At 33.8% G+C, this 26,373-nt stretch overlaps 1 protein-coding gene across 1 annotated transcript in view; it reads left to right on the top strand.

Annotated features, from left to right (window-relative positions):
- The window catches only part of stat4 (signal transducer and activator of transcription 4), a 39,318-nt gene that overhangs the window by 3,355 nt on the left and 9,590 nt on the right, over nt 1–26,373 (top strand). The window contains exons 4-29 of the mRNA XM_073845078.1: nt 3,248–3,346; nt 3,612–3,704; nt 3,790–3,868; nt 4,016–4,101; nt 4,357–4,508; nt 8,062–8,220; nt 8,338–8,430; nt 8,546–8,605; nt 9,571–9,591; nt 9,819–9,909; nt 10,376–10,420; nt 10,653–10,736; nt 12,693–12,791; nt 12,965–13,100; nt 13,288–13,340; nt 13,426–13,520; nt 14,162–14,298; nt 16,475–16,666; nt 17,208–17,253; nt 17,390–17,492; nt 25,112–25,239; nt 25,332–25,476; nt 25,584–25,679; nt 25,763–25,852; nt 25,969–26,047; nt 26,146–26,240. Coding sequence (XP_073701179.1) covers nt 3,248–3,346; nt 3,612–3,704; nt 3,790–3,868; nt 4,016–4,101; nt 4,357–4,508; nt 8,062–8,220; nt 8,338–8,430; nt 8,546–8,605; nt 9,571–9,591; nt 9,819–9,909; nt 10,376–10,420; nt 10,653–10,736; nt 12,693–12,791; nt 12,965–13,100; nt 13,288–13,340; nt 13,426–13,520; nt 14,162–14,298; nt 16,475–16,666; nt 17,208–17,253; nt 17,390–17,492; nt 25,112–25,239; nt 25,332–25,476; nt 25,584–25,679; nt 25,763–25,852; nt 25,969–26,047; nt 26,146–26,240 — 2,556 coding nt within the window. The remainder of the gene's footprint in view (nt 1–3,247; nt 3,347–3,611; nt 3,705–3,789; nt 3,869–4,015; nt 4,102–4,356; nt 4,509–8,061; nt 8,221–8,337; nt 8,431–8,545; nt 8,606–9,570; nt 9,592–9,818; nt 9,910–10,375; nt 10,421–10,652; nt 10,737–12,692; nt 12,792–12,964; nt 13,101–13,287; nt 13,341–13,425; nt 13,521–14,161; nt 14,299–16,474; nt 16,667–17,207; nt 17,254–17,389; nt 17,493–25,111; nt 25,240–25,331; nt 25,477–25,583; nt 25,680–25,762; nt 25,853–25,968; nt 26,048–26,145; nt 26,241–26,373) is intronic.

The following is a 26,373-nucleotide window of genomic DNA, read 5'->3' as shown; positions in this document are numbered from 1 at the left end:
TCCACTTATAAGAAAATGATCTTAAGCTCATTATTAAGATTTACAGTAATAGTCAACAAGGTAATTACTACACAACCTCTTGTGTGATTCATAACTCTGAAACAATAATGTCAAATATTTTAAGCACGCATTCGGTTGTCAACGGAAGTTTGTGTACTGAGGTGTGGTTTCTGCTATCTTTTCATTGACTTCAGTGGAAAGAGTCCTAACCAATATTTAACACCTTAGGTCACTTGCCTCACATAGAGTTTACCACATTTAGTAAGGCAGAATATTAACCCGCAGTCTATAAGCAATGGCTGACATGTAAAAAAAAAGAAAAAAGAAAATAAGAGTTGAGGTTGTCAAAGAGCCTAAATTCACAGACAAAGGCTGACTGGCAAAACTCTCAGTAGTTTCAAACTGCTGAACATATATATATATTTTTTTCAAACATGCAGTATTTTCATGAGTGGGTGCTGTGGGGATTTCTCACTAGATAAATGTGAAAAAAACTTCCACAGAAGGATTAAATGTCAGGGGTTTCGCTTGGTTAAAAAAATTACGTCTGTCAGTAGCTGGTGTTGAATGCCACCCCAACAAAAAAACCAAAACAAAATGACAAAGCACAGCATGGGGGAGACCATTTTTTAGTTTTTCACATAGACTGTATTTAGGACAGCTGCAAAAATTCTATTTTTTTCTTTCGTTCTTGCATCGTTTGTTTTGTTTTGAAAAAACCTATGGAAATATCATTGTTGATATTGCATGAAAAAAACACCGAGACGAAACGCCCACAATAGTGTTTTGTCTAACATTAAAGTTCAAACGAACTTAACAGATCTGACTGTTATTTTCCATAACTTCTAACAAATATCATAAACCCTCCGAATGAATATCAAAACCTCGATCTGCGAAGTGCACTTCAAGGAAAGATTACACTCAAAAATGAAAATGCACTCTCATAAAGCCATATTCATATCATATTTGTATGATCATTCTATGCTTTTAAATCAGATAAACGTGTTGCATCAGGTTGGACTTTAATTATAACATAAAACGTCATTGTTTTTAATCTCATGACTAAATGTCATTGACATCAAACCTGCTACATTTTAATGTTTGGATGAACTGCTCCTTTATGGAAACAAAACAGATCTTCTCGAAAATGTCATGCGTGAGATTTTAACCATCAACTGTTTCATTTACATCAATGGTTATTTGTTTGAACTTTCACTTTCCAAAGTTATTTCAGTCCTTGTAATGCCACATTCCTTATGAAGCATTCCTGTAAATGGTGATGAGTTTTTACTTGTCAGTTGTCAGGCAGATTTCTCTGGAACCGCAGGTACTTTCGCTATATGTATGTATTAGTGCTGTCAAATCGATTATTCGCGATTAATCACATCCAAAATAAAAGTTTGTGTTTACAAAACATACATTGCTGCTCAAAAGTTTGGGATCAGTAAGATTTTTAATGCTTTTTAAAGGAGATTTTTCTGCTCGTCAAGCGTTTATTTGGTTAAAAATACAGAAAAAACTGTAATATTGTGAAATGTTATTGCAAATTAAAATAGTGGTTTTCTATTTTAATATACTTTAATGTATAATTTATTCCTGTGATTCAAAGCTGAATTTTCTGCATCATTACTCTAGTGTTCAGTGCAACATGACCCCACAGAAATTATTCTAATATGCTGATTTATTATCAGTGTTTTTTTTAACCTGTGATACTTTTTTAAATATTCTTTAATGAATAAAATGTTAAAAAGAACAGCATTTATTTAGCAACAAACACCTCGCTCAAAGTTTAGGGTCAATACATTTTTTCTTTCTTTCTCCATTTGAAAGAAATTATTACTTTTATTCAGCAAGGATGTGTTAAATTGATAAAATGTGATAGTAAAGACTAAAGTCTAGTAAATTGACTTTTGTTTTGAATAAATGCTATTCTTTTTAACTTTTTATTCATTAAAGAATCCTGAAAAAAATATCACAGGTTTAAAAAAATATTAAGTTTCCAACATTGATAATAAAAGTAATAAATCAGCATATTAGAATGATTTCTGAAGGATCATGTGACACTTAAGACTGGAGTAATGGCTGATGAAAATTCAGCTTTGCATCACAGAAATAAATTATATTTTTAAGTATATTAAAGAAAAAACTTTTGATCAAATAAATGGAACTTTGAAGAGATTTAAAAAAAAAAAAAAACATTAAAAATCTTACTGATCCCAAACTTTGAGTGGCAGTGCGTATATATAAAATACACACATACATGTGTATATTTAAGAAATAAATGTAATATATTTTATATTACACTACCAGTCAAAAGTCTTTGAACAGTAGGATTTTCAAAGTTTTTTAAGAAGTCTCTTCTGCTTACCAAGCCTGCATTTTTTTTTTATCCAAAATACAGCAAAAGCAGTAATATTGTAAAATATTTTACTATTTAAAAAATAACTACTTTTGTCGCTGTTGTGCTCTGGACGTCCCGTGTTCGAATCCCGACTCGAGGACCTTTCCCAATCCCGCCCACCATCTCTCTCCCACTTCGTTTCCTGTCATGTCTGATCTGTCCTATCATAATAAAGGCAAAAATGCCAAAAAATAAATCTTAAAAAAATAAATAACTACTTTTAATTTGAATTTATTTCTGTGATCAAAGCTAAGTTTTCAGCATCATTACTCCAGTCACATGATACTTCAGACATCAATCTAATATGCTGATTTGCTTTTAAAGAAACATTTAGTATTATTATTATTATTATTATTATTATTATTATTATTATTATTATTATCAATATTTAAAACAGCCAAGTACATTTTTTCAGGATTCTTTGATGGATAGAAAGATCCAAAGATCAGTAATTATCTGATATAAAACGCTTTTGTAACATTGTACTGTACACTATATCATTCAAAAACCTGGAGTCAGTATCATTTTTCTCACTGAAATAAATGGCATTTTAAAATATATTCAAATCGAAAACATATTTTAAAATTTGACTGTTTTTGCAGTACTTTGGATTAAAAAATGCAGGCATGGTGAGCATTAGAGACTACTGTTCAAAAACTTTTGACAGGAAGTGTAAGTGTAGATCTTTCAAAGTATTATTTATTGTGAACCTGCATTTCACACTGCACACACATAAAAACCCTCTAGCTGAACAGGCAGTCTTTTTTTCACCAGTGTGCTTTGTGGTGTGACAAGAAATTCCCAGTCTCACATCAGTCAGTAAATGATGTTGCGTCACTCTTTCAGGTAAAATACAAAGCGAATCCTCTGCACATGGCTGCCGTCATCTGTAACTGCCTGAGGGAAGAAAGACGCATCTTATCCACAGCCAGCATGCAGGAACAGGTACTGCCACGACCCATGTGACAAACAGTATGCAAAAACCACAAATACCCCGTGCAACTATGTTGTTAACCAAGCTTCAGAGTTTGCGATGTCCTCACATGATATTACAGTTCACCAGTGTGCTTCTGTCTGACTTAGTTAACAAGGTCAACATGGCAAATGTACTTATTTGATTTGTGACTTACTACAACACCGAATAGATTCATGTTGTCATGTTTTAGATGTACACATTCAGTTTTTCATGTTTCTGTTTCATTAATGGCAGGGACCACTAGAGAAGTCAATGCAAAACTCAGCCGCCTTGGAGAAACAGAAAGTTCTTGACAACAAAGTGGCAGTCATAAGAAGCAGCGTTCAGGTAATTTGCATCAAGGTTGCAGTTATCACAGCCATTCCCACAGATTAGATATATGAAAAAGTCCATTTATACATGCTTTTACCAGATGCTGGACCAGGGTGTGAAGTATCTTGAGGACATGCAGGATGATTTTGACTTTCGATACAAAACACTCCAACTTCGAGGTGAGCCATGAACTTTGACACCCTTGAATGCCACCTTCCTTTTTTGCCACCTTTTCATTTTATGGGATAAAATAATATAATATGGGTATATACAAGAGGTTTTTGATTGAATAATAAAAAAAAAAACATTTTTCTGATATCCTGTAGATCCAGTTGAGAGAAACTCTTTATCCATGAAGCAAGAAGTCACTACACTTCAGGAAATACTGAACCGCCTGGATTTCAAAAGAAAGGCAAGTGTTTTCTTTTTTTAAATGTAAAAGTTCAACAAACAAGAAGAAAAGGAAATGGTTGTGAAGGTAAAGGTTTTGTTTACTTAGGTTGTATTATACTTGAACTAGCCTGGGAACTTCCTGTCTCAGACAGGTGGCTTTGAGTGGTTTTCACACATCTTTGGTATATTTTGCTCAGGTGTGTGTGACACCACTGTACGAGTTGTTGGCTGGTCATTGTTAACCACTATGTTTGCACTTTGTTTTCTTGTGTAGGAAATTTTGTCAAAGATTGCAGATGTTATAAAGGAAATCGATGCCCTGATTACCTCCCAGCTCAACCCTGAGCTTAAGGAATGGAAACGGAGGCAACAGATCGCCTGCATCGGAGGACCGGTTCTGATCGGACTGGACCAGCTCCAGAACTGGTATAACACTTTATAATATAGTGAAATAGAATAAAAAAATATACAGTTTAAGTTATGCTGTTATAGATTATTGTTTTGAATGGTAATAAAACTGTCATAATGCTCACATTAAAGATAAGCAGGAGAGAAAAAAACATTAAATGTTTGGGGCCAGTTAGATTTTTTTTAAGGAAATTAATACTTTTATTCAGCAATGACGCATTAAATTGTTCAAAAGTGACAGCAAAGACAACATTTTTATTTCAAATACAGTGCCTTGTCGAAAGTATTCATACCCCTTAATTTTTTTTCCACATTTTGTTACGTTGCTGCCTCATGTTAAAGTGCTTTAAATTACTTTTTTAAACACCACTCTACACTCCATACACCATAATGGCAAAGCAAAAAACTGTTTTTTAACATCTTTGCAAATTTGAAATTAAACTCAGGAGCATTCATATTGCTTGAAGTTAACTTGTGGCAAATTCAATTGAATGGGTATGATTTGGAAAGGCACACACATCTTATTAAAAGGTCTAACAGCTAAAAATGCAGATCAGAGCAAAAACCAAGCCCTAAGGTCAAAAGAACTGCCTGTAGAGCTCAGAAACAGGATTGCATCAAGCCACACATCTGGGAAAGAGTTCAGAAAAACTTCTGCTGCTTTGAAGGCTCACAGAAGCATGTAGTCTCTGTTACCATTTTTGAAGTTTGAAACAACCAAGACTCTCCCTAGAGCTGGCCTCCTAGCCAAACTAAGCAATTGATGGATAAGGGCTTTTGCTAGACTGGTGACCAAGAAGATTATGGTTACTCTAGTTGAGCTCCATGAACATATATGCAGATGGGAGAAATTTACAGAAGGACAAACATCACTGCAACACTCCACTGATCTGGGCTTTATGATGGTGTGGCAAGACTCAATCCTCTCCTCAGTGAAGACACATGAAAACACACTTGGAATTTGCAAAAAAGCACCTAAAGGATCCTCAGACTGTGAGAAACAAGATTCTCTGGTTTGATTAAACCTTAGTTTTCAAGTATCATGTTTGAAAGAACCAGGCATTGCTCATTACCTGCCAGTACCATCTTAATAGTAAAGTGTGGTGGTAACAGCCTCATGCTGTGGGGCTGTTTTTAAGTGGCTGGGACTGAGGGACTCATCAGAGTAGAAGAAAAGCTCAATGCAACAACATATTGAGATCCAGAGCATTCAGAATCTCAGACTGGGCAGTAGGTTCACCTTCCAGTAGGACAATGACCCTAAGCACACAGCAAGAGTGGCTTACAGACAACTATGTGAATGTCCTTAAAGGAACACTCCACTTTTTTTGGAAATAGGCTCATTCTCCAACTCCCCCTGAGTTAATAAGTTGAGTTTTACCGTTTTGAAATCCATTCAGCCGTTCTCCTGTTCTGGCGATATCACTTTTAGCATAGCTTAGCATAGAATAGATCATTGAATCCTATTAGACCAATAGCATCACGTTCAAAAATGACCAACGAGTTTCGATATTTGTCCTATTTAAAACTTGACTCTTCTGTAGTTATATCGTGTACTAAGACCGGTGGAAATGCAAAGTTTCAATTTTCTAGGCTGATAAGATTAGGAACTTCACTCCCATTCCGGCGTAATAGTCAAGGAAGTTTGCTGCCGTAATAAGGCCGAAGCAGGAGCAGTAATACCACGCAGCACATGTGCAAATGCTAAACTAGCTGGGAACTCATTTCTGATAATACTCCGCCTGCTTCGGCCATATTACGGCAGCAAACTTCCTTGACTATTACGCCAGAATGGAAGTGTAGTTCTTAATCTTATCAGCCTAGAAACTCGCAGCTTTGCATTTCCACCGGTCTTAGTACACGATATAACTACAGAAGAGTCAAGTTTTAAATACAACAAATATGGAAACTCGTTGGTCATTTTTGAACGTGATGCTATTGGTCTAATAGGATTCAATGATCTATGCTAAGCTATGCTAAAAGTGATATCGCCAGAACAGGAGAATGGCTGAATGGATTTCAAAACGGTAAAACTCAACTTATTAACTTGGGGGGAGTTAGAGAATGAGCCTATTTCCAAAAAAAGTGGAGTGTTCCTTTAAGTAGCCCAGCCACAGCCTGGGCTTGAACCATAGAGGCTTGAACCCAATAAAACATTTCTGGAGAAGCCTGAAAATGTCTGCCAGACTCCATCCAAGCTAGGGTGACCATACGTCCTCTTTTCCCCGGACATGGTCCTCTTTTTGGACTTAAAAAAATGCGTCCGGCCGGGATTCCTAAATCGCCCAAAATGTCCGGGGTTCGGCTTTTGCTTTCTACAGTCGCCATTCATTGTCTCCGTTTTTGTATTAAAGCCTTGACTGTTGTCTCCCGCAAACATTCTAATATTGAATATAATTTTCGCGCATCATGGAATCGCTATCAATATGCGGAGTATTTAAATCGCTTTGGATGCAGTTCGTGTTGGATGTAGGGTTGCCAAATCCACATTTTTTCCACGGAATTGGGCTGATTTTAAACAGTTGCGGCGGGTTGATTTTTTGAAAGTTTGAAATATTGCATACATTCCATTTGGCTGAAATGCTTGTATTGAAACATTTTGCATTCTGTGATAAAACTGTGGTAGATATTAGTTTTGTGAAGGATGGCCACTGTGGTACACTCTTAAAAATAAAGATGCTTTAAAAGGTTCTTCATAGCGATGCCATGAAGCACCATTCAGTCAAAGGTTCTTTAAAGAACCATCTCTTTCTTACCTTTTTATAATCTGAAGAACCTTCTTTCGCCAATAAAATTCACAAATACATTTATGGAACCATTTTAACAAAAAAGGTTCTTCTATGGCATTGTGAAGCACCTTTATTTTTAAGAGTGTAGGAAGCTTTTTAGCTGTGTTTATGATCAATCTCTATAACAGTGACTGTAAAATATGTAGTTTTGGTATGGAAATGACATATTTTGATACCAAAACTAGGACCCCACCCCCCAACCCTCGTCCTACGTCCTCTTTTTTGAAAACTAAAATATGGTCACCCTAATCCAAGCTGAAAGAGCTTGAGAGGTGAAGAGGTGAGGCGAAGATGTTGATGTGCAAAGCGTGTTGCATCATATCCAAAAAAATTGAGGCTATAAAGGTGCTTCAGCTAAGTACTGGGTTAAGGGTATGAATACTTATGCAATGTATTTATTTAATTTTTTTTATTAAATTTACGAAGTTGTGACAATTCTGTTTTTGCTTTGTCATTATGGTGCATGAAATGTAGATTGGTGTGGAAAAACTAATTTAAAATAGTCTAACATAAGGCAGCAACATAACAAAATGTGCAAAACATTAATGAATACTTTCGCAAGGCACTTTAAATGTATCACTGTTAATAACAACTGTATCATGGTTTCCATAAAAATAGCTTTCAACATGTTTCTTGGGCACCAAATATTGGAATGATTTTAAAGGATCATGTGAAACTGAAGACTGGAGTAATGGCTTCTGAAAATTCAGCTTTGCCATTACAGGAATAATTTTTAAAACTATATATAAAAGCCAACTTTTCATGTGAAATTTCTTTTACAGGTTTACCCTGACAGCCCAGAGTCTTTTCCAGATTAAAAGACAGCTGGACAAACTGGGAGAACTGATCCTAAAAGTCACTTATGAAAGTGATCCAATACCTCTCCAGAGACCTCAGATGGAGGAGCAAGTCAAATACCTCATCTATCACCTCATTAAAAGGTAATATTTAGGGATTTGTGAACAATTAAGGCCAATACATGAAACTCGATTAACACAACACAAAAGAAATGCTGTGCTGAGTGACACTTGGAGAATCTGTTTTGGTCATGTTTGCAGCTCATTTGTGGTGGAGAAGCAGCCCTGCATGCCTACACACCCTCAGAAACCTCTTATCATCAAAACACAGGTTCAGTTTACCACCAAGGTCAGGTATGAACCACAGCCTCCTCTAAACTCTTCATGTAAACAAGTCTAAAACAACGAGTTGACTGCCTTTAGTCGAACACAAATATTGTCCATTTCATTTCACTTTTTTCTTTCTCAGATTACTGGTTAAACTACCTGAGGTGGATTATCAACTCAAAGTCAAGACAACATTTGATAAGTATGTTTCCTGAATTATGTCTATAAATCTTTATAACCTGGGGCATTCATGTTATGCAATACAATTGCAACAGTGTGCAATACATAAACTTATTGAAAAGAAATATGCTTGTAATATGAGGAAGTGTGTAAAAGGGCAAAGCAGACTTAAAGAAGTATGAGCTGATTGTTAAAACGTATTAATTAAAACTAGTTTACTTACAAAATGGCAAATTTAAAAGAGTGTAGAGCATAACAAGATGGATAAAAAGCTAAAGTTAGCCATTACTTAGTGACATTTTTTTTTTGTTTTTTTTGTAAATAAATTATATATTTTTTATATTATATATAATTATATATTATTATATATAATTTATAGAATACTAATTATATATAAATGTAAAATGTATTAAAAATAAATATTCTTTAATATATATATATATGAAAAAATATATAAAAAATATATAAAATTATAAAAAAATATAATATATATATATATATATATATATATATATATAAATCTGCAAAAATCTACAAATTGAGAAGTATCAAAACACTATTATGATTGGTATAATATGATTATTTACCTCATTTTAATTATGAAATGTAAAAAGTAAGTAAATAAATGAATAAAACATCTGGAATATTTCTTAGACATTCAAGCAACATCCACATAAACTAAATTAACAGTAGTGAAATTACTGAAAATTATCTTCCTAAAATAATAATAATAATCTCTAATATCAATTCCATCTTTACTGTTGTAAATATGTATTGTGCCATTTATAATAAGGACATGATAACACTGCACACTAGGAATGGCCCAACTATGATTATGGCTATAATAATAAACATCATTCTCACATTTACACGCAACCTATTTTTTTTTTCATTGTTCACAAACAATGCAAGCAATGTTTGTATCACATGTGCATTTAGCCCAACATGACCGTGTTTTTCTACTCTTTTCTATTTTTGTGTGTGCAGAGACCTTCCACCAGGCAAAGTGTGAGTGCACTCAACCTCAAACAGAAGAACCAACTTCCTGTTGTTTATTTAGGCCAAATCTCAATATGAGTTTTTTCAGCTAAGTGTGTAGGGGGAGGGGGACAGCAGTGCTTTCCAAGCTAAATTTGATACATTTTCTACATAGCAGTTACTGTAATTTACAATATAGTGGAAGTTGTGACTAAACAGAAAATATCAAAACTAACATTACTGATATTTCCTTGCAGGAACAGACAGTTCTTTATCCTCACCAACAACACCAAAGTGATGGATGTTGAGGAGTCAACTGGATGTCTTTCTGTAGAGTTCAGGCATCTGGTACTTTACTCTGAATTCTAAAATGATTCAAGACAAATACTGTCTGTTACTAAGGCTTCGGTGTAAAATATTTAAATGAGTTCACCCACTTTAGGAAAATTCACTAGTCATTATTTACTCACCCTCATGTTGCTCCAAACCCACATTCTGTTTTTTTTTTTTTCCATGGCACATAAAAGGTATCATTTTAAAGCTTTTTTTCCCATACAAGGACAGCTGGTAGTGACCATGGCTTCAAAAAGTGAATAACTTAACTTAAAGTTATTAGATGTCAGAAGACTTAGAATGTTTTAGCATTTTTACTTTTTTTTTTTTTCGAGTTTTATAACTGTGAACTGTTGTTAGAAAGAAATGTGTGAAAATGAAAATGAACATGATGTTGAGTAAAAAAAAATTTAATTAATTTTTGGGTGAACTATCTTTTTAGGAGAGGGAAGATATTTAATAAAGTCTTTGTGTTTTGCAGCAGCTGAAAGAAAAAAAGTGTCCTACTGGAGGAAAAGGAAATGAGGTAAGATTGCATTATCTCTAATATCTGCTGCTTTCTTTACAGGAGTATCTCTTCTAGTGGCCCTTTAAATCTTTAAATGGCCTACCTCATTGCTGGAGTTTGTTTACATGGCAGTATTTTTGCCATGTTGATATTCAGTGTGAAATACATACATCTTGCCATTAGAGGGCAGCCACACACAGTGTATTCTGGATGCATTGACACATAACCATACTGTGGTTCTCTATTGCAGGGTCCCCTGTCAGTAACAGAGGAGTTACACTCTCTCAATTTTGAGGCCATGCTGATGTTACAGGGCCTGGATATTGATCTTGAGGTATCTTTTAGTGTTTATGTTATATATTCATTGAAAATTCTTAAGGTATTTTGTCCATAATGTGCATAAGACATATTTTTAAAACATTACAGACACTTTTCAACGAAGCTTTAAATAATCTATGCATGCTCATCAAGACAGCCTTTATTTGATGATAAAATACAGTAAAAACTGGACGATTATAACATTTTATGACAATTAATTAAAATTATTTAAAATTTAAAATAATTGTTTTCTATTTTAACATATCTTAAAGTGTAATTTATTACTCTGATGGTAAAGCTGAATTTTACTCCAGTATTCAGTGTCATATTCTTATAGAAGTCATTGTAATATGCTGATTTGGCTCTGATTTCTTTTTACCATCAATGCTAAAAACGGTTGTAATATTTTTGTGGATTTTTTTTTTGTCTCCTCAGGATTGTTTGAAAATAAAGTAAAAACAAAAACAGCATTTATTTCAAGTATATTTGAAATTGAATAGTTAAATCACTCTTAATCACACTAAATAAAATTTACTGACCCCATTGTACATAAATATATGACATACACTCAACAGTCAAAAGTTTGTGAACAGTGGGATTTTTAATTTTTTTTTTAAGAATTCTCTTCTGCTCAATAAGCCTGCATTTATGTAACCCAAAGTACAGCAAAAACAGTAAACATTTGTGAAATATTTTTACTATTTAAAATAACTGCTATCTATTTGAAGATATTTTAAAATGTATTTTTTTTCCTGTGACCAAAGCTAAATTTTTAGCATCATTACTCCAGTCTTCAGTGTCACATGATCCTTCATAAATCAGTCTAATGTCTTTTTGCTGTTCAAGAAAACATATATTTTTTATCATTTTTATTATCAATATTAAAACAGTTGAGTACATTTCTTTCAGGATTCTTTGATGCACAGAAAGATCCAAAAATCAGATAAATGTTGTTCTTCTGAATATTCTATTTATCAAAGAAACCGGAACAAATTCTACTCAGCTGTTTCCAACATAATATTAATGTTTTTTTGTTTGTTTTTTGAGCAGCAAATCAGAATATTAGAATGATTTCTGAAGGATCATGTGACTGGTGTAATGATGCTAAAAATGCAGCTTTGAAATAATACAATTTTAAAATATATTTAAAAATAGAAAACAGTTATTTTAAATAGTAAAACATTTCAAAGTCGTGTTTTTTTGCTGTACTTTGGATCAAATAAATGCAGGCTTTGGTAAGTAGAAGAGACTTCTTAAAAAACATGAAACTTTTGACTGGTTGTGTATTACATGTCATATTTAATTTCAGTGTTGAGAAAATATTAAAACTACTACTATTACTACTAATATATTACTTAGTTAGACCTTTAAAATTTAATTTAGAACAGTTATGTACACTGCAAAAAAAAAAATTAATTAGATCTTTTCTCAATTAGATTTTTTTTGTCTTGTTTCCAGCCAAAATATCAAAAAATTCTTAAACCAATTATTATTTTTACTAGACGAGTAAAAATTATTGTGTTGTTTTCAGATAAAACAAGTCAAAATTAAGTGTGTTTTTGCTTGAAACAAGCAAAATAATCTGCCAATGGGGTAAGCAAAAAAAAATCTCATTTCAAACAGAAAACAAGATTATTTTTCTTACCTCTTTGGCAGATTATTTTGGCTTTTTTCAAGCAAAAACGCACTTAATTTTGACTAGTTTTTTTCTGAAAACAAGAAAATATTTTTTACTTGTCTAGAAAATCCTTCTTGATTTAAAGGATAACTATTGCCAAAATGCAACCTGGGCTGTTTCTTTTACTGTAAACGAGACAAACTCGCTTACAATGTTTGGGTTTCCGCTCGCAGCCATCTTGCCAGTCAAGAAGTGTGGATCTCCGAATGTGAATGAATGGACTCCATAGGACGAAATATTAGGCTTATATGTGCTAATATAATGCTTTCATTTTTTTTTTTTGTTCCTGTGCAGACTTGCTCTCTGCCACTGGTGGTCATCTCCAATGTCAGTCAGCTCCCAGGGGGCTGGGCCTCCGTCATGTGGTATAACCTGCTAACTGATGACCCCAAGGTGAGCTTCGGATAAGGATACAAAAGAATGGATGTCTAGCTTATAGTATCTTGTTTATAGCTTCCAGCACATGATCTACTCATGTTATATGACTAAAATAACTAGAGGCTATAGATTTAATCAGTGGCAAGGCTTGACATACACTATTATTTGAACTTCTCTGACATGTTTAGAACCTTGGATTCTTCGGTAACCCTTTGCGGGCAAGCTGGAGTCAACTCTCAGAGGTACTCAGCTGGCAGTTCTCGAGTTTTGCAGGACGAGGACTCAACAAGGAGCAGCTTAACATGCTGGGAGATAAACTTCTAGGTAAGTTTTCTATAAATTTTATAGAAACTATAAACTGTATAAACTATTTGTTTTCTATAAACTATAAAGTTTATGTGACATTAAAGTATTTTTATGTCATTTTTTTCTCATAAATATGCCAATAGCACAATTTTTGTGAACACTTTTTGGCCTCCAGCTAATCGGTGTTTTGTAATTGTTTCTGAAGGTCAACATGCTTCATATAATGACTGTCAGGTTTCTTGGTCCAAGTTCTGGAAGGTAAAATTGAATAAATATTATATGCTCTTGCTATTCACAAATTGTAACAACATTAATCCAAAGCATGTTTTTCTTTTGTTTTCAGGAAACCATTCCTGGAAAATCATTTAGTTTTTGGCTGTGGCTGGACTCGATCCTGGACCTTATTAAGAAACATTTACTTCCTGTTTGGATTGATGGGTCAGTGTTCTTGTTATGGCAGGGGCATGATCATAGATATGTGACCCTGGACCACAAAACCAGTCATAAGGGTCAATTTTTTTTGAATTGAGATTTATATGAAAGCTGAATAAATAAGCTTTCCATTGATGTATGGTTTGCTAGGACAATATTTGGCCAAGATACAACTGTATGAAAATCTGGAATCTGAGGGTGCAAATAATTGAAAATACCGAGAAACGTTGTCCAAATGAAGTTCTTAACAATGCATATTACAAATCAAAAAAAAAGTTTTGATATATTTAAGTTCGGAAATTTACAAAATATCTTCATGGAACATGATCTTTACTTAATATCCTAATTATTTTTGGCATAAAAGAAAAATCTGTAATTTTGACCCATACAATGTATTTTTGGCTTTTGCTACAAATATACCCCAGCGACTTAAAACTCGTTTTGTGGTCCAGGGTCACATGTTAGACATATTAGCTCTGTTATTCTGATTAGCATGTAATAAATAACAAATGCAACTACTGGATAGATTAGTCTATTTTTACTAGATGTTTTATCACTTTTTTTATCAGTATATTTATAATTGAAATTTCTGCCATGCGTTTTTCTGCTTCTCAATGGATTCTGCTATTTTTTTGCTATTTTTTCAGTTACATAATGGGATTTGTGAGTAAAGAGATGGAACGTGCCTTACTGAAGGAAAAGGAGCCAGGGACATTCCTGCTACGTTTTAGTGAAAGTCACCTTGGAGGAATCACCTTCACCTGGGTGGAGCAGGATGAAAATGGTTTGTCTGCTATAAGTCATTATGTTTTAAAGAAATAGTTCACCCACAAATGAACAGTTCCTAAAAATGTATTCACCCTCAGGCCATCCAAGATGTAGATGAGTTTTTCAACAGCTTTAGAGACATTTAGCATTACATCACTAGCTCACCAGTGGATCCTCTGGAGTGAATGGGTGCTGTCAGAAAGAGAGTCCAAACTGCTGATAAAAACATCACGAAAATCCACAAGCAATCCGCCGAGCTCCAATCCGATCTTGTGAAGTGAAAATCTGCATGCTAATTCACCATTGAAACATTTTTAACTTCAAACCAATGCTTTGGGTCAAAATACACAGTCCATAATCCATAAAAAACACATTGTCCAGTGAGAAAGTCTATCTGGGAAGTCCCTGTTATTTTCCACAGACATATTAGTTTAGAGCGGTTTTCGCTTGTAAATAGTGCTTGATCTGTTCATTTTCTCCCCTGATTCAAACAAGACTTTTTGACTGGAGAAAGCATTATTATAGATATAGGAGATATTTTATATTGTTTTATAGAAAATGATATATACAGTGGTGTGAAAAAGTGTTGGCCCCCTTAATGATTTTTTATTTTTTGCATGTTTGTCACACTTTAATGTTTCAGATCATCAAACAAATTTAAATATTAATCAAAGATAACAAAAGTAAACATAACATGCAGTTTTTAAATGAAGGGGTTTTTTTATGAAGGGAAAAAAATCCAAACCCACATGGCCCATGCCTCAGTTAAGGTCAGTGTTCATGACTCCACCAAAAGAAAGAGAAATGGCCTGAATGGCAGAGTTCCAAGATGAAAACCGCTGCTGAGCAAAAAGAACATAAAGGCTCATCTCAGTTTTGCCAGAAAACATCTTGATGATCCCCAAGACTTTTGGGAAAATACTCTGTGGACTGACGAGACAAAAGTTGAACTTTTTGGAAGGTGTGTCTCCCATTACATCTGGTGTAAAAGTAACACAGCATTTCAGAAAAAGAACATCATACCAATAGTAAAATATGGTGGCTGTAGTGTGATGGTCTGGGGCTGTTTTGCTGCTTCTGGACCTGGAAGACTTGCTGTGATAAATAAATCCATGAATTCTGCTGTCTACCAAAAAAATTTTATGAAGGACAATGTCCGGCCATCTGTTTGTGACCTCAAGCTGAAGCAAACTTGGGTTCTGCAGCAGGACAAGGATCCAAAACACACCAGCAAATCCACCTCTGAATGGCTGAAGAAAAACTAAATGAATACTTTGGAGTGGCCTAGTCAAAGTCCTGACCTGAATCCTATTGAGATGCTGTGGCATGACCTTAAAAAGGCGGTTCATGCTCGAAAACCCTCCAACAGAGATAGGAAGGCAACAACCCCAAGATGGCTTTGTAAATAATTAAGTACCAGTGCATTTTTCTTCTGGTAGACAGAGAAGGCCAACCTACTCTGTGATACAAAATGCAATGATGAGTTGAAGATTTACAATCTGATATGAACCTTAGAGCACCATGATAAACGGCATCTAAGGAAGAAAGAAGATAAGAAGGTGCAAACTGATATACAACATCACCGTAATCAAGGACCGAGAGAAAAGTAGCAGAGACTACTGTAATTTCTTTTTTACATTGAATGAGAAGCAAAACTTGTTCCTGAAATAAAACCCAAGCTTGATTTTCAGTTTATTCTTCAGTTGAGTGATATAGGAGCTAAAAGATAGGGCATCATCAACTATGATGCCTAGATATTTGTACTCTTTTACTTGAATAGCCTGAGGGTAAGTAATTTTTAAGCCAATTTTATTTTTGGGTGAGCGATTCCTTTAAAAATAACATTCGCAATACAGTCATTACAATCTTCTGTTTGCAAGCCCACGCAGGTTAATGTTTTCAAAGTTAAGGAACTTTTGCTAGGTTAGGTAATTACTGTAAGTTCCACGGTGAGACAATGTCTTGAATTTGCTGAGGGAAATTCCAGCTTGGAGATGTTCCAGAATCCTTTTATAGATATAATTTGTGTTTCCTTATTTTTAGTGTGCAGTTGAGAGTTGAATTGTTCAGATTGAATAATGCCTGTGGGAAAAAGCTGCTCTTATGTCTGGGTGTTTAGGTGCTTTTTTATTTGTCTTTGTTGTATTAAATATGCAGTTAAATAATCTTAAGCACATGTATTCTGCCTACAGGAGACCCAAAGTTCATCTCTGTAGAGCCGTACACGAAAAACCGCCTTAACGCCTTGCCCATTGCTGATATAATACGGGACTATAAGGTCATTGCAGATGGTGTTGTCCCAGAGAATCCTCTCAAGTTCCTTTATCCTGACATCCCAAAGGACGAGGCTTTTGGCAAACATTACAACAGCCAGCAAAACAAAGGTTAGATATCTGCAAATTTATCTGATTTTTAATATGTGAGCATGAACCACAAAACCAGTCATAAGGGTACATTTTTTTGAAACTGAGAATAAATAAACTTTCCATTGATGTATGGTTTGTTAGGATAGGACAGTATTTGGCCAAGATACAACTATTTGAAAATCTGTCATCTGAGGGTGCACAAAAATCTAAATACTGAGAAAATCGCCTTTAAAGTTGTCCAAATGAAGTTCTTAGCAATGCATATTACAAATCAAAAATTACTTTTTGATATATTTATGGTAGGAAATTCATAAAATGCCCTAATGGAACATAATCATTACTTAATATCCTAATAAAAAATCGATAATAATAAATAATTTTGACCTATACAATATATTTTTACAAATATACCCCTGCTACCTAAGACTGGTTTTGTGATCCAGGGTCACATAATATAGCTGTGTACTATATTTCATTTACAACCCTGTTATTTAAGTTTCATGTCTTTTTTGGGGGGGGAAAGTGTATGATTATAAATATAATTTTTTGCCTTTCACAGTTTGTCCTTACATTCAGACACAGTTAGTTCCAATTTCCCATCGGAAGTGAGTATCTTAATTTCTTTCACAACAAGACTTGATTTAATACTTTGTTTCTTCTCTGTTGCATGATTGTATAAACTGATTCTGATTATTATTGTTTATTTTTTTCCTTTCTCTTTTTAATGTCCTTAATTCTCAGTAGTCCAGTCCAAAATGCATGTTCCTCTCCTGAACCCCCAATGTCTCCTGGAATGTTTGAAATTATCACCCAGCACCTCAGTCCGTTTGAGTTTGAAAGCGCTGTGAGTGACATTTTAACTTTTTTTAAAGCTTGCTTTGATGCTGTCATATCATGTGATAATCATCCATCATGATTTAAGAATACTCCAAAGATCACATTGTACTACATTAAAAGCAAGAACATCCGACTTAAATTACCATGGTCAATGTCACACTTAGACCTAGTGAGAAATCTAATATGGTCTCAGACTTTTAAACTTACATGGGTCATTCTACAGAATTGGTGCAAAGTGCTGTCCCACAATCAAAAAACACATCTAAAAAGCATTTAAGTATTCAAATCTTAGATGTTTACTAAGATCCTTCTATTATCTATTGAAACCTACAATAATATTTAAAATATAGGTAAGCTTACTATATAAAATGATCATTTAGTGGGTACTTGCAATTGGGAGGTGGCTGTTCCGAAACCTAACGTCTATAATTTCAACTTATAAAAATTATATTGAAATAATTAGCTTTTTTTTTTTTTTTCATAAAATGCATTTTATTCCACTGTTGTTTTTAAAAATATCTAAATTTATTGTATATTTTATTTGTAAATCATGAAACATGAACAATTTCATGTCACTACCGAAACCGTGTATGTTTTAGTCCGTTGGTTGAGACTGACTTTAACAACACCCCTACATTTATGATCAGGAAATATTAATGTGTTCCTCTCTCTCATAGCTACATGGTGAGTAGATAGGCCCATCATTTTGAGGTAAATGTGTTCAAAAGTATGAAAAAATCATTTAAGAATGTCACTACCGAACACCATTTTTCTATAATTAAACACTTTTTTGGGAGTTATTAACATTTAGGTTAAAATTTAGTCATATGATGTGGTCGGATTCATGACCAAAACATAAAAAATAAAAGTATATGGAATTATCAACTAAGAAGTTATGATAGTGTTTAGTTCAATGTATATTCAAACTAATGAATCCTTAACTTTGAAATCAGTATGATCAACTTTTTGCCTTTTACAAATAAAAATTGAATACAAAATACAACAAATCTCAAAAATCACGCTTGAAATATTGTTGAAATTGTAATTGTTATTGATTTACAGTACCTCTGAAAACTTTATATTAAAATAGAAAAAAATACGTTTGCAAGGAAGATGTAAGCAAAATCTTAATAGGTCAATATAACTCTTCTTATTGAACTATATATTACCGTGTTTCGGTAGTGACAAATTTGGGAAGAGAACAAATATTCCAAAACTTTTGGAAAATACAACATGAAAATTAACTGCACAAATGACTAGAAATGTGTATCTTGGATATTGTACAATTTGCATACACACAAAATTTGTGGAAAAAGATCCAGTTTGCAATTCTGACTTTAAACCAATTCTGTAGAATGGCCCATATATCACCAACTTTGTTGCTCAGAATTATATTATGTGAGTAATTTAGGGTTGTCACTAATAAGCAGAACTTATCTAAGCATTCTGTCACTATAAAATGACATGAAACTTTTTTGTTTACATTGCAGATGAGTTCTCCCTAGAATGGCCAACAGCAGTTCACTTGGATCCAAGATTATGGATGGGTTCAAATATTTTCATCTCTTTATTTTGGCTTCTTTTGCTGTTCTTCACTTTTATGGCTCTATGCCACCATAATGCATCATGTCTCTATTTTTATTTGCTGGCAGAGAGTGTATATTCAAAAAGACTGTCATTATGAAAATGTATCACGTGTATTACTGTCATAATTCTACATTCCAACAATTTATCATCTACCTGTAAAATTCTTAGTTTGTCCTTAATATTATTATTTTTATTTGAATGTTTCTGTATATATTATGAAAAGCATATACATTTTTTTTAAATAAAGAATTTTATGGTTTATCTATGGTACTATTATTATTATTATCTATGGTACTATTATTAATATTATGAGGATGGAAACGCTGTTGAGTAGGCAGCAGGCAGCATGTTCCACATAACACGGGAAAGGCTTTCACCCACATTCTTCCTGTCAGCATATGTGAGGTTTTTAAGCAAAGAATCCAGTAATTTAGAGCTAGAAGAAGGAATCTAACCATGTTTTTTTTTATCTTTATAGTGAAACTTGACACTATGTGCCTGCAATAGGATTTGTTAATTAAATATCTAATTTTAAGGTGAGACACTGCAGGTGAATAGGGTAAAAAAACTAACTAATAGTTTTCACCTCACTTACTCAGTTGATTGATTACATTGATAATTGCAAAAAAAAAAAAATGTTACATGTTTTCTAAAATGCTAAGTTTAAATATGCAAATAAGGCATTATTTAATGAAATATGCGCTAAATTGCATACATTTCTAGTACAAAAACCTAAACACTGGATGAAGTCAGTTTCAATATTATTGTTTAATTTTTTTTTTGACATATTAGAATCATTTAGAATTAGAATCAAATGTTTTTATAGAAGGAATTTTGGGTATCTCATTTTGTCACTCCATAATTTAGAAAATACTTAAAACAGGCAGAAAACAATATATTTTTTACATTTTCGGGGAATAAAATGTTGTATAAAATCAAGCAAATGATACCGTCAAGCCAGAAATTATTTATACGCCTGGCTAATTCTGACTTAAAGTTACTTTGATTTAACCAGCAAGTTTTTTTTTTATTAGAAATGACACAGACGTCTCCCAGAAGATAATAAGATGATGTACAAGAGGCATCATTGTGGAAAAAATGATTACCCATCTTTTATTTACATTTGAACAAAAAGTGGCATGTCCAAAATTATTCATACCCTTCTTAATAATCAATAGAAAAGCCTTTATTGGCTATTACAGCAATCAAACGCGTCCTATAATTGCTGACCAGCTTTTTGCATGTCTCCACTGGTATTTTTGCCCATTTATCTTTAGCGATGAGCTCCAACTCTTTCAGGTTGGAGGGTCTCCTTGCCATCACCCTGATCTTTAGCTCCCTCCACAGATTCTCAATTGGATTTAAGTCAGGACTCTGGCTGGGCCACTGCAAAACGTTAATGTTTTTGTCTGCTAACCATTTCTTCACCACTTTTGCTCTGTGTTTTGGGTCGTTGTCATGCTGAAATATCCACTGGTGTCCAAGGCCGAGATTATTCACAGTGCGGAAAGTCTTGAATTTTTTATAATACTTTGCACGGTAGCCACTGGAACTTCAAAACATTTAGATATGGTCTTATACCCCTTTCCTGACTAGTGAGCAGCCACAATGCGCAGCCGCAGGTCCTTAGTGAGCTCCTTTGTCTTAGCCATGACTGTCCACAAACCAACAGCAGAGAGCTTCTGTTTTTCACCTGTTGAGTTGATTAAAACAGCTGTTCCCAACAAATCAGGGTAATTAGGATGCTTTAGAACAGCTTGGACTATTTGGAATGGTATAGAACTTTGGATTTTCCCATAGACTGTGACAGTTTGTGAAAGGGTACGAATAAATTTGGACATGCCACTTTTTGTTCAAATGTAAATAAAAGCTGAGAAATATTTTTCCACAATGATGCCTCTTAACTTTAAATCAGAATTTGCCAGGGGTATGAATAATTTCAGGCTTGACTGTATATGAACAAATCCCTCTTTAAAAACCTTCAGGATATAGACAAGAATACAAATGTAAAGTTTGGTGTGTGTAAGTGCTACTGAAGTGGAGATTTATGGCTCAGTGTAGAAGAAAAAAATAATTTTGAGAAAACGGCCTTTAAAAATATGTATTGTAGTTGAAATCTATTGACACAAATAGATGAAGAGCTATGAAAGAAACACTTAACTGTGTCTTTTGGATGTTTTCTTTTCACTAGTCTGAAAAAAAAAACACTTTAAACTTGACAGGTGCATGAAAAACCTGCATGTTTTAGCCTGCAGTGTCTCCCTTTAAATACCTGTCTGAAAGCACTTTCACACTTCACTTCTTGTTGCAAACATGACATGCAAAATATGAAGTCTTTTGCATTTCTGCAACTAAATATGCTAAGTACTTGACATCTATTTCATTCCCTTTGGTTCGGCATGCTGGCGTGGGTAAAGAAAATACTGATGACTATCAAAATGTCATCAAACAAAACTGTTGACAGGACTATGAATCATAAGTTGATCGTAAGTTGATAGGTTGAGTTTCATTTCTGTAACAGTCTAGACAATACCACGGAATACATTTTCATGTCCCTGTCATATTGTATTAATATAATGAATAAAATATCAAATTCACTATTTAAAAGGCAGAAATCATATCAGTTATTATCAAAATAATAATTAAAGTGATAGCTCACCCAAAAATGAAACTGATGACTGAAAATGTACTCATCCTCATTTTATTCCAAACCTCCATGAGTGTCTTTCTGCTGAACACAAAAGAGGATATTTTGAACCAAACAGCTGACAGTAGCAATCGGCTTCCATTGTATTTTTTTTCAGGGGTTAACTTGCGATTGTGAAGACTGTTTAACCCACAGTCTTCACAATTGCAAGTTTAGAATGACATGAGGGTGAGTAAACGATGACAGAATTTTCATTTCGGGTGAACTATCCCTTTAAATAAACATATGGTTTCATTTTTAACAATTTCATTTCTGTAATTTTATTATTGCAATTGTTGGCATGTCCTTGAATGCTACACAGTGTTCTTCAAAAAAGAAAAAAGGCCATTTTACAAGAAATATTTCAGGTGTATAGAGTGTTTTCAACCTTATTGGTGGCACTGAACATAAAAAATGCCACTGAGCCGAACAAAACTTGCAAATTTAGCTGATTATTGCAGGTGAAAATGGTCAATTATTGTCATGTTTTGGGCTGTACTAATCGGTCAGACCAGGAAAAATATCTGGAGTACTATAGACTGCCAAGAGTTACAACAAATCAAGGAAAAGAGTGCAAAAAAACTGACTGAGAAACAAAGGCATTTGTAGTTGGCTAAACTCAACCAGCATTTCCAGTGCAAGAATCTTAACAACATTCATGTTTGTTTTGATCATTTCCAGTCAAGTAGGTGAAATATTAGGCTAATATCTTAATTAATACTACTTGTACACATCTTTACCACCTATTAACTTTAGTTTGTCAAAATATTTTGCCCTTTCCTGCTTATGCTTATGATTTAGCAGCTTCCACACGATTTTTCCATGGTTTAGACAAAGAAAAATAGCAGAACAACATATTCTGTATTGCATTAACCACACAATCAATGCTGTTGTTTACATCTGAGTATCTCCAATTTGGCCATGCATTCAGATCATAATGTAAGTGCAAACCCTCTACAGGTATTTTCCTGTATTATCCTCAATTTCATCCGCTTTGTATTTCATATCGCCCTTGGTTATTCTATTACAAATGTTATAGCAAATGTTTGTTTTTTTTAGCTTAAAGGATTTGTTGCAACCTGGCCCAGTTCCTTAATGACATAATTTTCAAATAAATGATATCATGTTATTGGCAGCATATACATTTGAGTTTGTGATGGCCGCTTGTTTTACTCTAAATCTATGTTGTTGGTTAGCTGTGGTTTATCTTTTAATTGATATTTGACCCAATTTTGCTGTATCATACTGGCATAATTTGTTATTTCTCAATAAAAAAACTAACTGTGGTATACCACTTCCACTTCCTTAAATTCCAACACAAGCATTTATTTATTCAAAGTTTTTTAACATATTTATAGGTAACAAAAATAATTACTAATATCTTATAATAAGAAAAATAGTTGAAACAAGCGTCATATCTGTTTTTATCCGTCTGTGCCTAATTCTAAACAAAGCACATATCGACAGTCACTGTATCTCCGTTAAATATCCAGTAGTTTGTAGTAAAATAATAGGGAATTGACGTAAATCCAAGTTTCGTTTCTCAGTTTCGTTCCTGTACGTTAGCTCTCGCTTTCTCAGAAAACGCGTGCTTCCTTGCTGGCTGTGCCTTGAGTTTCACAACCCCCCCGCCCACACCAGAGTTGTGTCAGCGTAAAAGACATCCACATACAGTCTTGATAAACAAGATATGTCTATTCCTTTGTCTTTCAATACATAAATAATCAGTGCTTCTTAGATTATTACGAAGGGCTTTTATCTATCTAACTCTATTTAATAATATTGTAGAGAGCTAAGTTTCTGTTTTCACATCAGTTCCTATTCTGCAGTTGCCGAGAACAGCCATTCGCTAAAGAGGCGTGGCTTAATGTACGCACTGGAATATGATTGGTTATGACCACTTGTGTATTTACATATGGTAATTGCGAAATTCCGATTGGCCTACAGTGCCGATGGGGGCTGAACCAGCATCAATATTTCGTTTTTTAACATGATGGGGGGCAGTGAAAAGCATATAAGTCTGAAGCAGAAAGACAGACACAGTTTTGTCTACTTTTATCTTGTGTATCTGCTTAGCCTGAGATATACTACCTTTGTGCCTTGACCCACCTTCTATGTTGAAAGGTAATTTTCTGCTTTGTTATCTAGCGTTTATCTAACGAGTTTATCTAACTGACGAATGTAATGTTTGACATGTAAAGCAGTTTGCTATTTTTATAATGTATAGAAACCTAAGCAAAAGACCATTTTATATACCATTATATACCATAATATACCATTTTTCATTTTTACAGACTGTTTAAACAAAAAGAATGGATGTGTTAAATATGAATTGTATAGAATAGAAGCATTTAATCAATGTATACAATTATATTTTGCTCTTTCACAAGGTGCGGTCATATAAACTACACTTTCCATTCCACTTATTTCCATTTAAACATGCTTTTTTATAACACATTTTATTTTAGACTACCAGTAACAGTAAGATTTTAAATGTTTTTTTTTTTTAAAGTATCTTCTGCTCACCAACCCTGGGTTTATTTGGTCCAAAGTACAGAAAAAACTGTCAATTTTGCTTTCTATTTTAATATATACTTAAAATGTAATTTATTCATGTGATCACAAAGCTGATTTTTTTTCACATCATCCTTCAGAAACCACTCTGCTAAAAAAACACATTTACTATTATTATTATTACATTGAAAACAGCAGAGTATAATTTTTTCAGGTTACTTCGATGAATAGAAAGCTCAGAAGAACAGCATTTATCTGCAATACAAATGTTCTGTAGCGTTATAAATATCTGTATCATCATTTTTTATAAAAGTATTAATTTCTACCATTTCTTTCCAAAAATCAAGGCAAAATAAATGGCGTTTGAATGGTATAGTGTATAATGTTACAAAAGCTTTTTATTTCAGATAAATGCTGATCTTTGAATCTTTCTATTCATCAAAGAATCCTGAAAAAAGTACCACATTAAAAAATATTTCTTGAACAGAAAATCAGCATATTAGAATGATTTCTGAAGGATCATGTGACACTGAAGTAATGATGCTGAAAATTCACAGGTATAAAATGCATTTTAGGATATATTCAAATAGAAAACAGTTATTTTAAATAGCAAAAATATTTAATTTTGGGGGATTTTGGATCCAATAAATGCAGGCTTGGTGAGCAAAAGATAATTCTTCTTCCTGTTCAAAAACTTTTGACTGTGTAACTATTATTACTGGATTAAAGTCACAACTGCACAAAACAAGGTCCTAGTTGACAAGTGTGAACACAGACAGGATGTTGCACGTAAACTCTCTTACAGTATTTCATACGCGATTGTGTTTTAATGAATTCAGATGACACTCTGGAGCCAGCTGCAGCTGCTGGACTCTCTGTATTTAGAGCAGGTGGACCAGCTTTACGATGAGGCTTTTCCGATGGAGATCCGACAGTATCTCAGTCAATGGATTGAGAGTCACGACTGGTGAGATTTAATTTATTTTAAATTTTAATTTTCTATACAGTTGCCCATTTGAATTTATACATCATGAATTGACACATTATTGTTGTTTGCAGGGAATCCGTTGCAAGTAACGTATCTTTGGCAACCCTGCGCTTCCATGAGCTCCTGAACCAACTCGATGAGCACTACAGCCGTCTTGGCCTAGGGAACAACTTCCTTTTACAGCACAATATTCGCAAAATTAAGCGTAACCTACAGGTGCTATTTTATTATATATTTTTTTATAACATTATTACATTCAATATACATACATGTTTCATTATTGTAAAATATAATGCCTAATAGAGATAATCATCTTCCATTAGGGGCACTTCCAGGAGGATCCAGTCCACATGGCTATGATCATAGCTAACACTCTGAATGAAGAGAGAAAGATACTGCAAACTGCACTTAGCACTCAAGTAAGGCTTTTAATCTTGCATCACAACTGTAATTTCAAACTTGCACATGTGTTTATCATTCGTCTTTGGAATTTTGCCTTTAGGGTAAAGGTGGCTCATCACCAGGGAGTATCTTAATGGACCACCAAAATGAGTTGGTCAATAAAGTCAATAACTTGAAAACGACTGTGCAGGTAAATAATCTCATGATCTTTACCACAAAAATGCTTTAAATGAGTTTTCTTTAAACCTTACAAGTAACTACATTGTTTCAAACAGCTGAAATTGTGGAATATTTATTTTCCTCTAGGAAATAGAACAGGATATTCAGGTTCTGGAGGATGTGCAAGATGAGTACGACTTCAAGAGAAATACTCTCCAGAGTCGAGGTATCAAGTTTGAAGTCTGTATTTGGTTAGATCATTGTTGTGGTTTTTACAGAGTGTAAGTGAACATATGGTATAAATTTGCATTTTTATAATTTCAGTGGAACTCGAAATGAACGGACAGATAACAAAAGAGATCCAGCAGGAGGAAATGGCAATTAGACAAATGTTTATTGGGCTGAGCATGAAAAGAGAGGTAGGTCAAGATTTTAATAAACCTCTACACAGATTTAGCTGCAAGGAGTGTGCTTGGAATAATCTTTTCTATTGTGACGTTAATCTAAGCTTCCAAGGTTAACAAAAAAACAACAACAAAAGTGTAACACATT

Source organism: Garra rufa, chromosome 8 (genome assembly GCF_049309525.1).
Source record: "Garra rufa chromosome 8, GarRuf1.0, whole genome shotgun sequence".
Taxonomy (NCBI): Eukaryota; Metazoa; Chordata; class Actinopteri; order Cypriniformes; family Cyprinidae; genus Garra; species Garra rufa.
The sequence above is the reverse complement of the archived record's forward strand: the minus strand, read 5'-3'. Positions and strand labels throughout refer to the sequence as shown.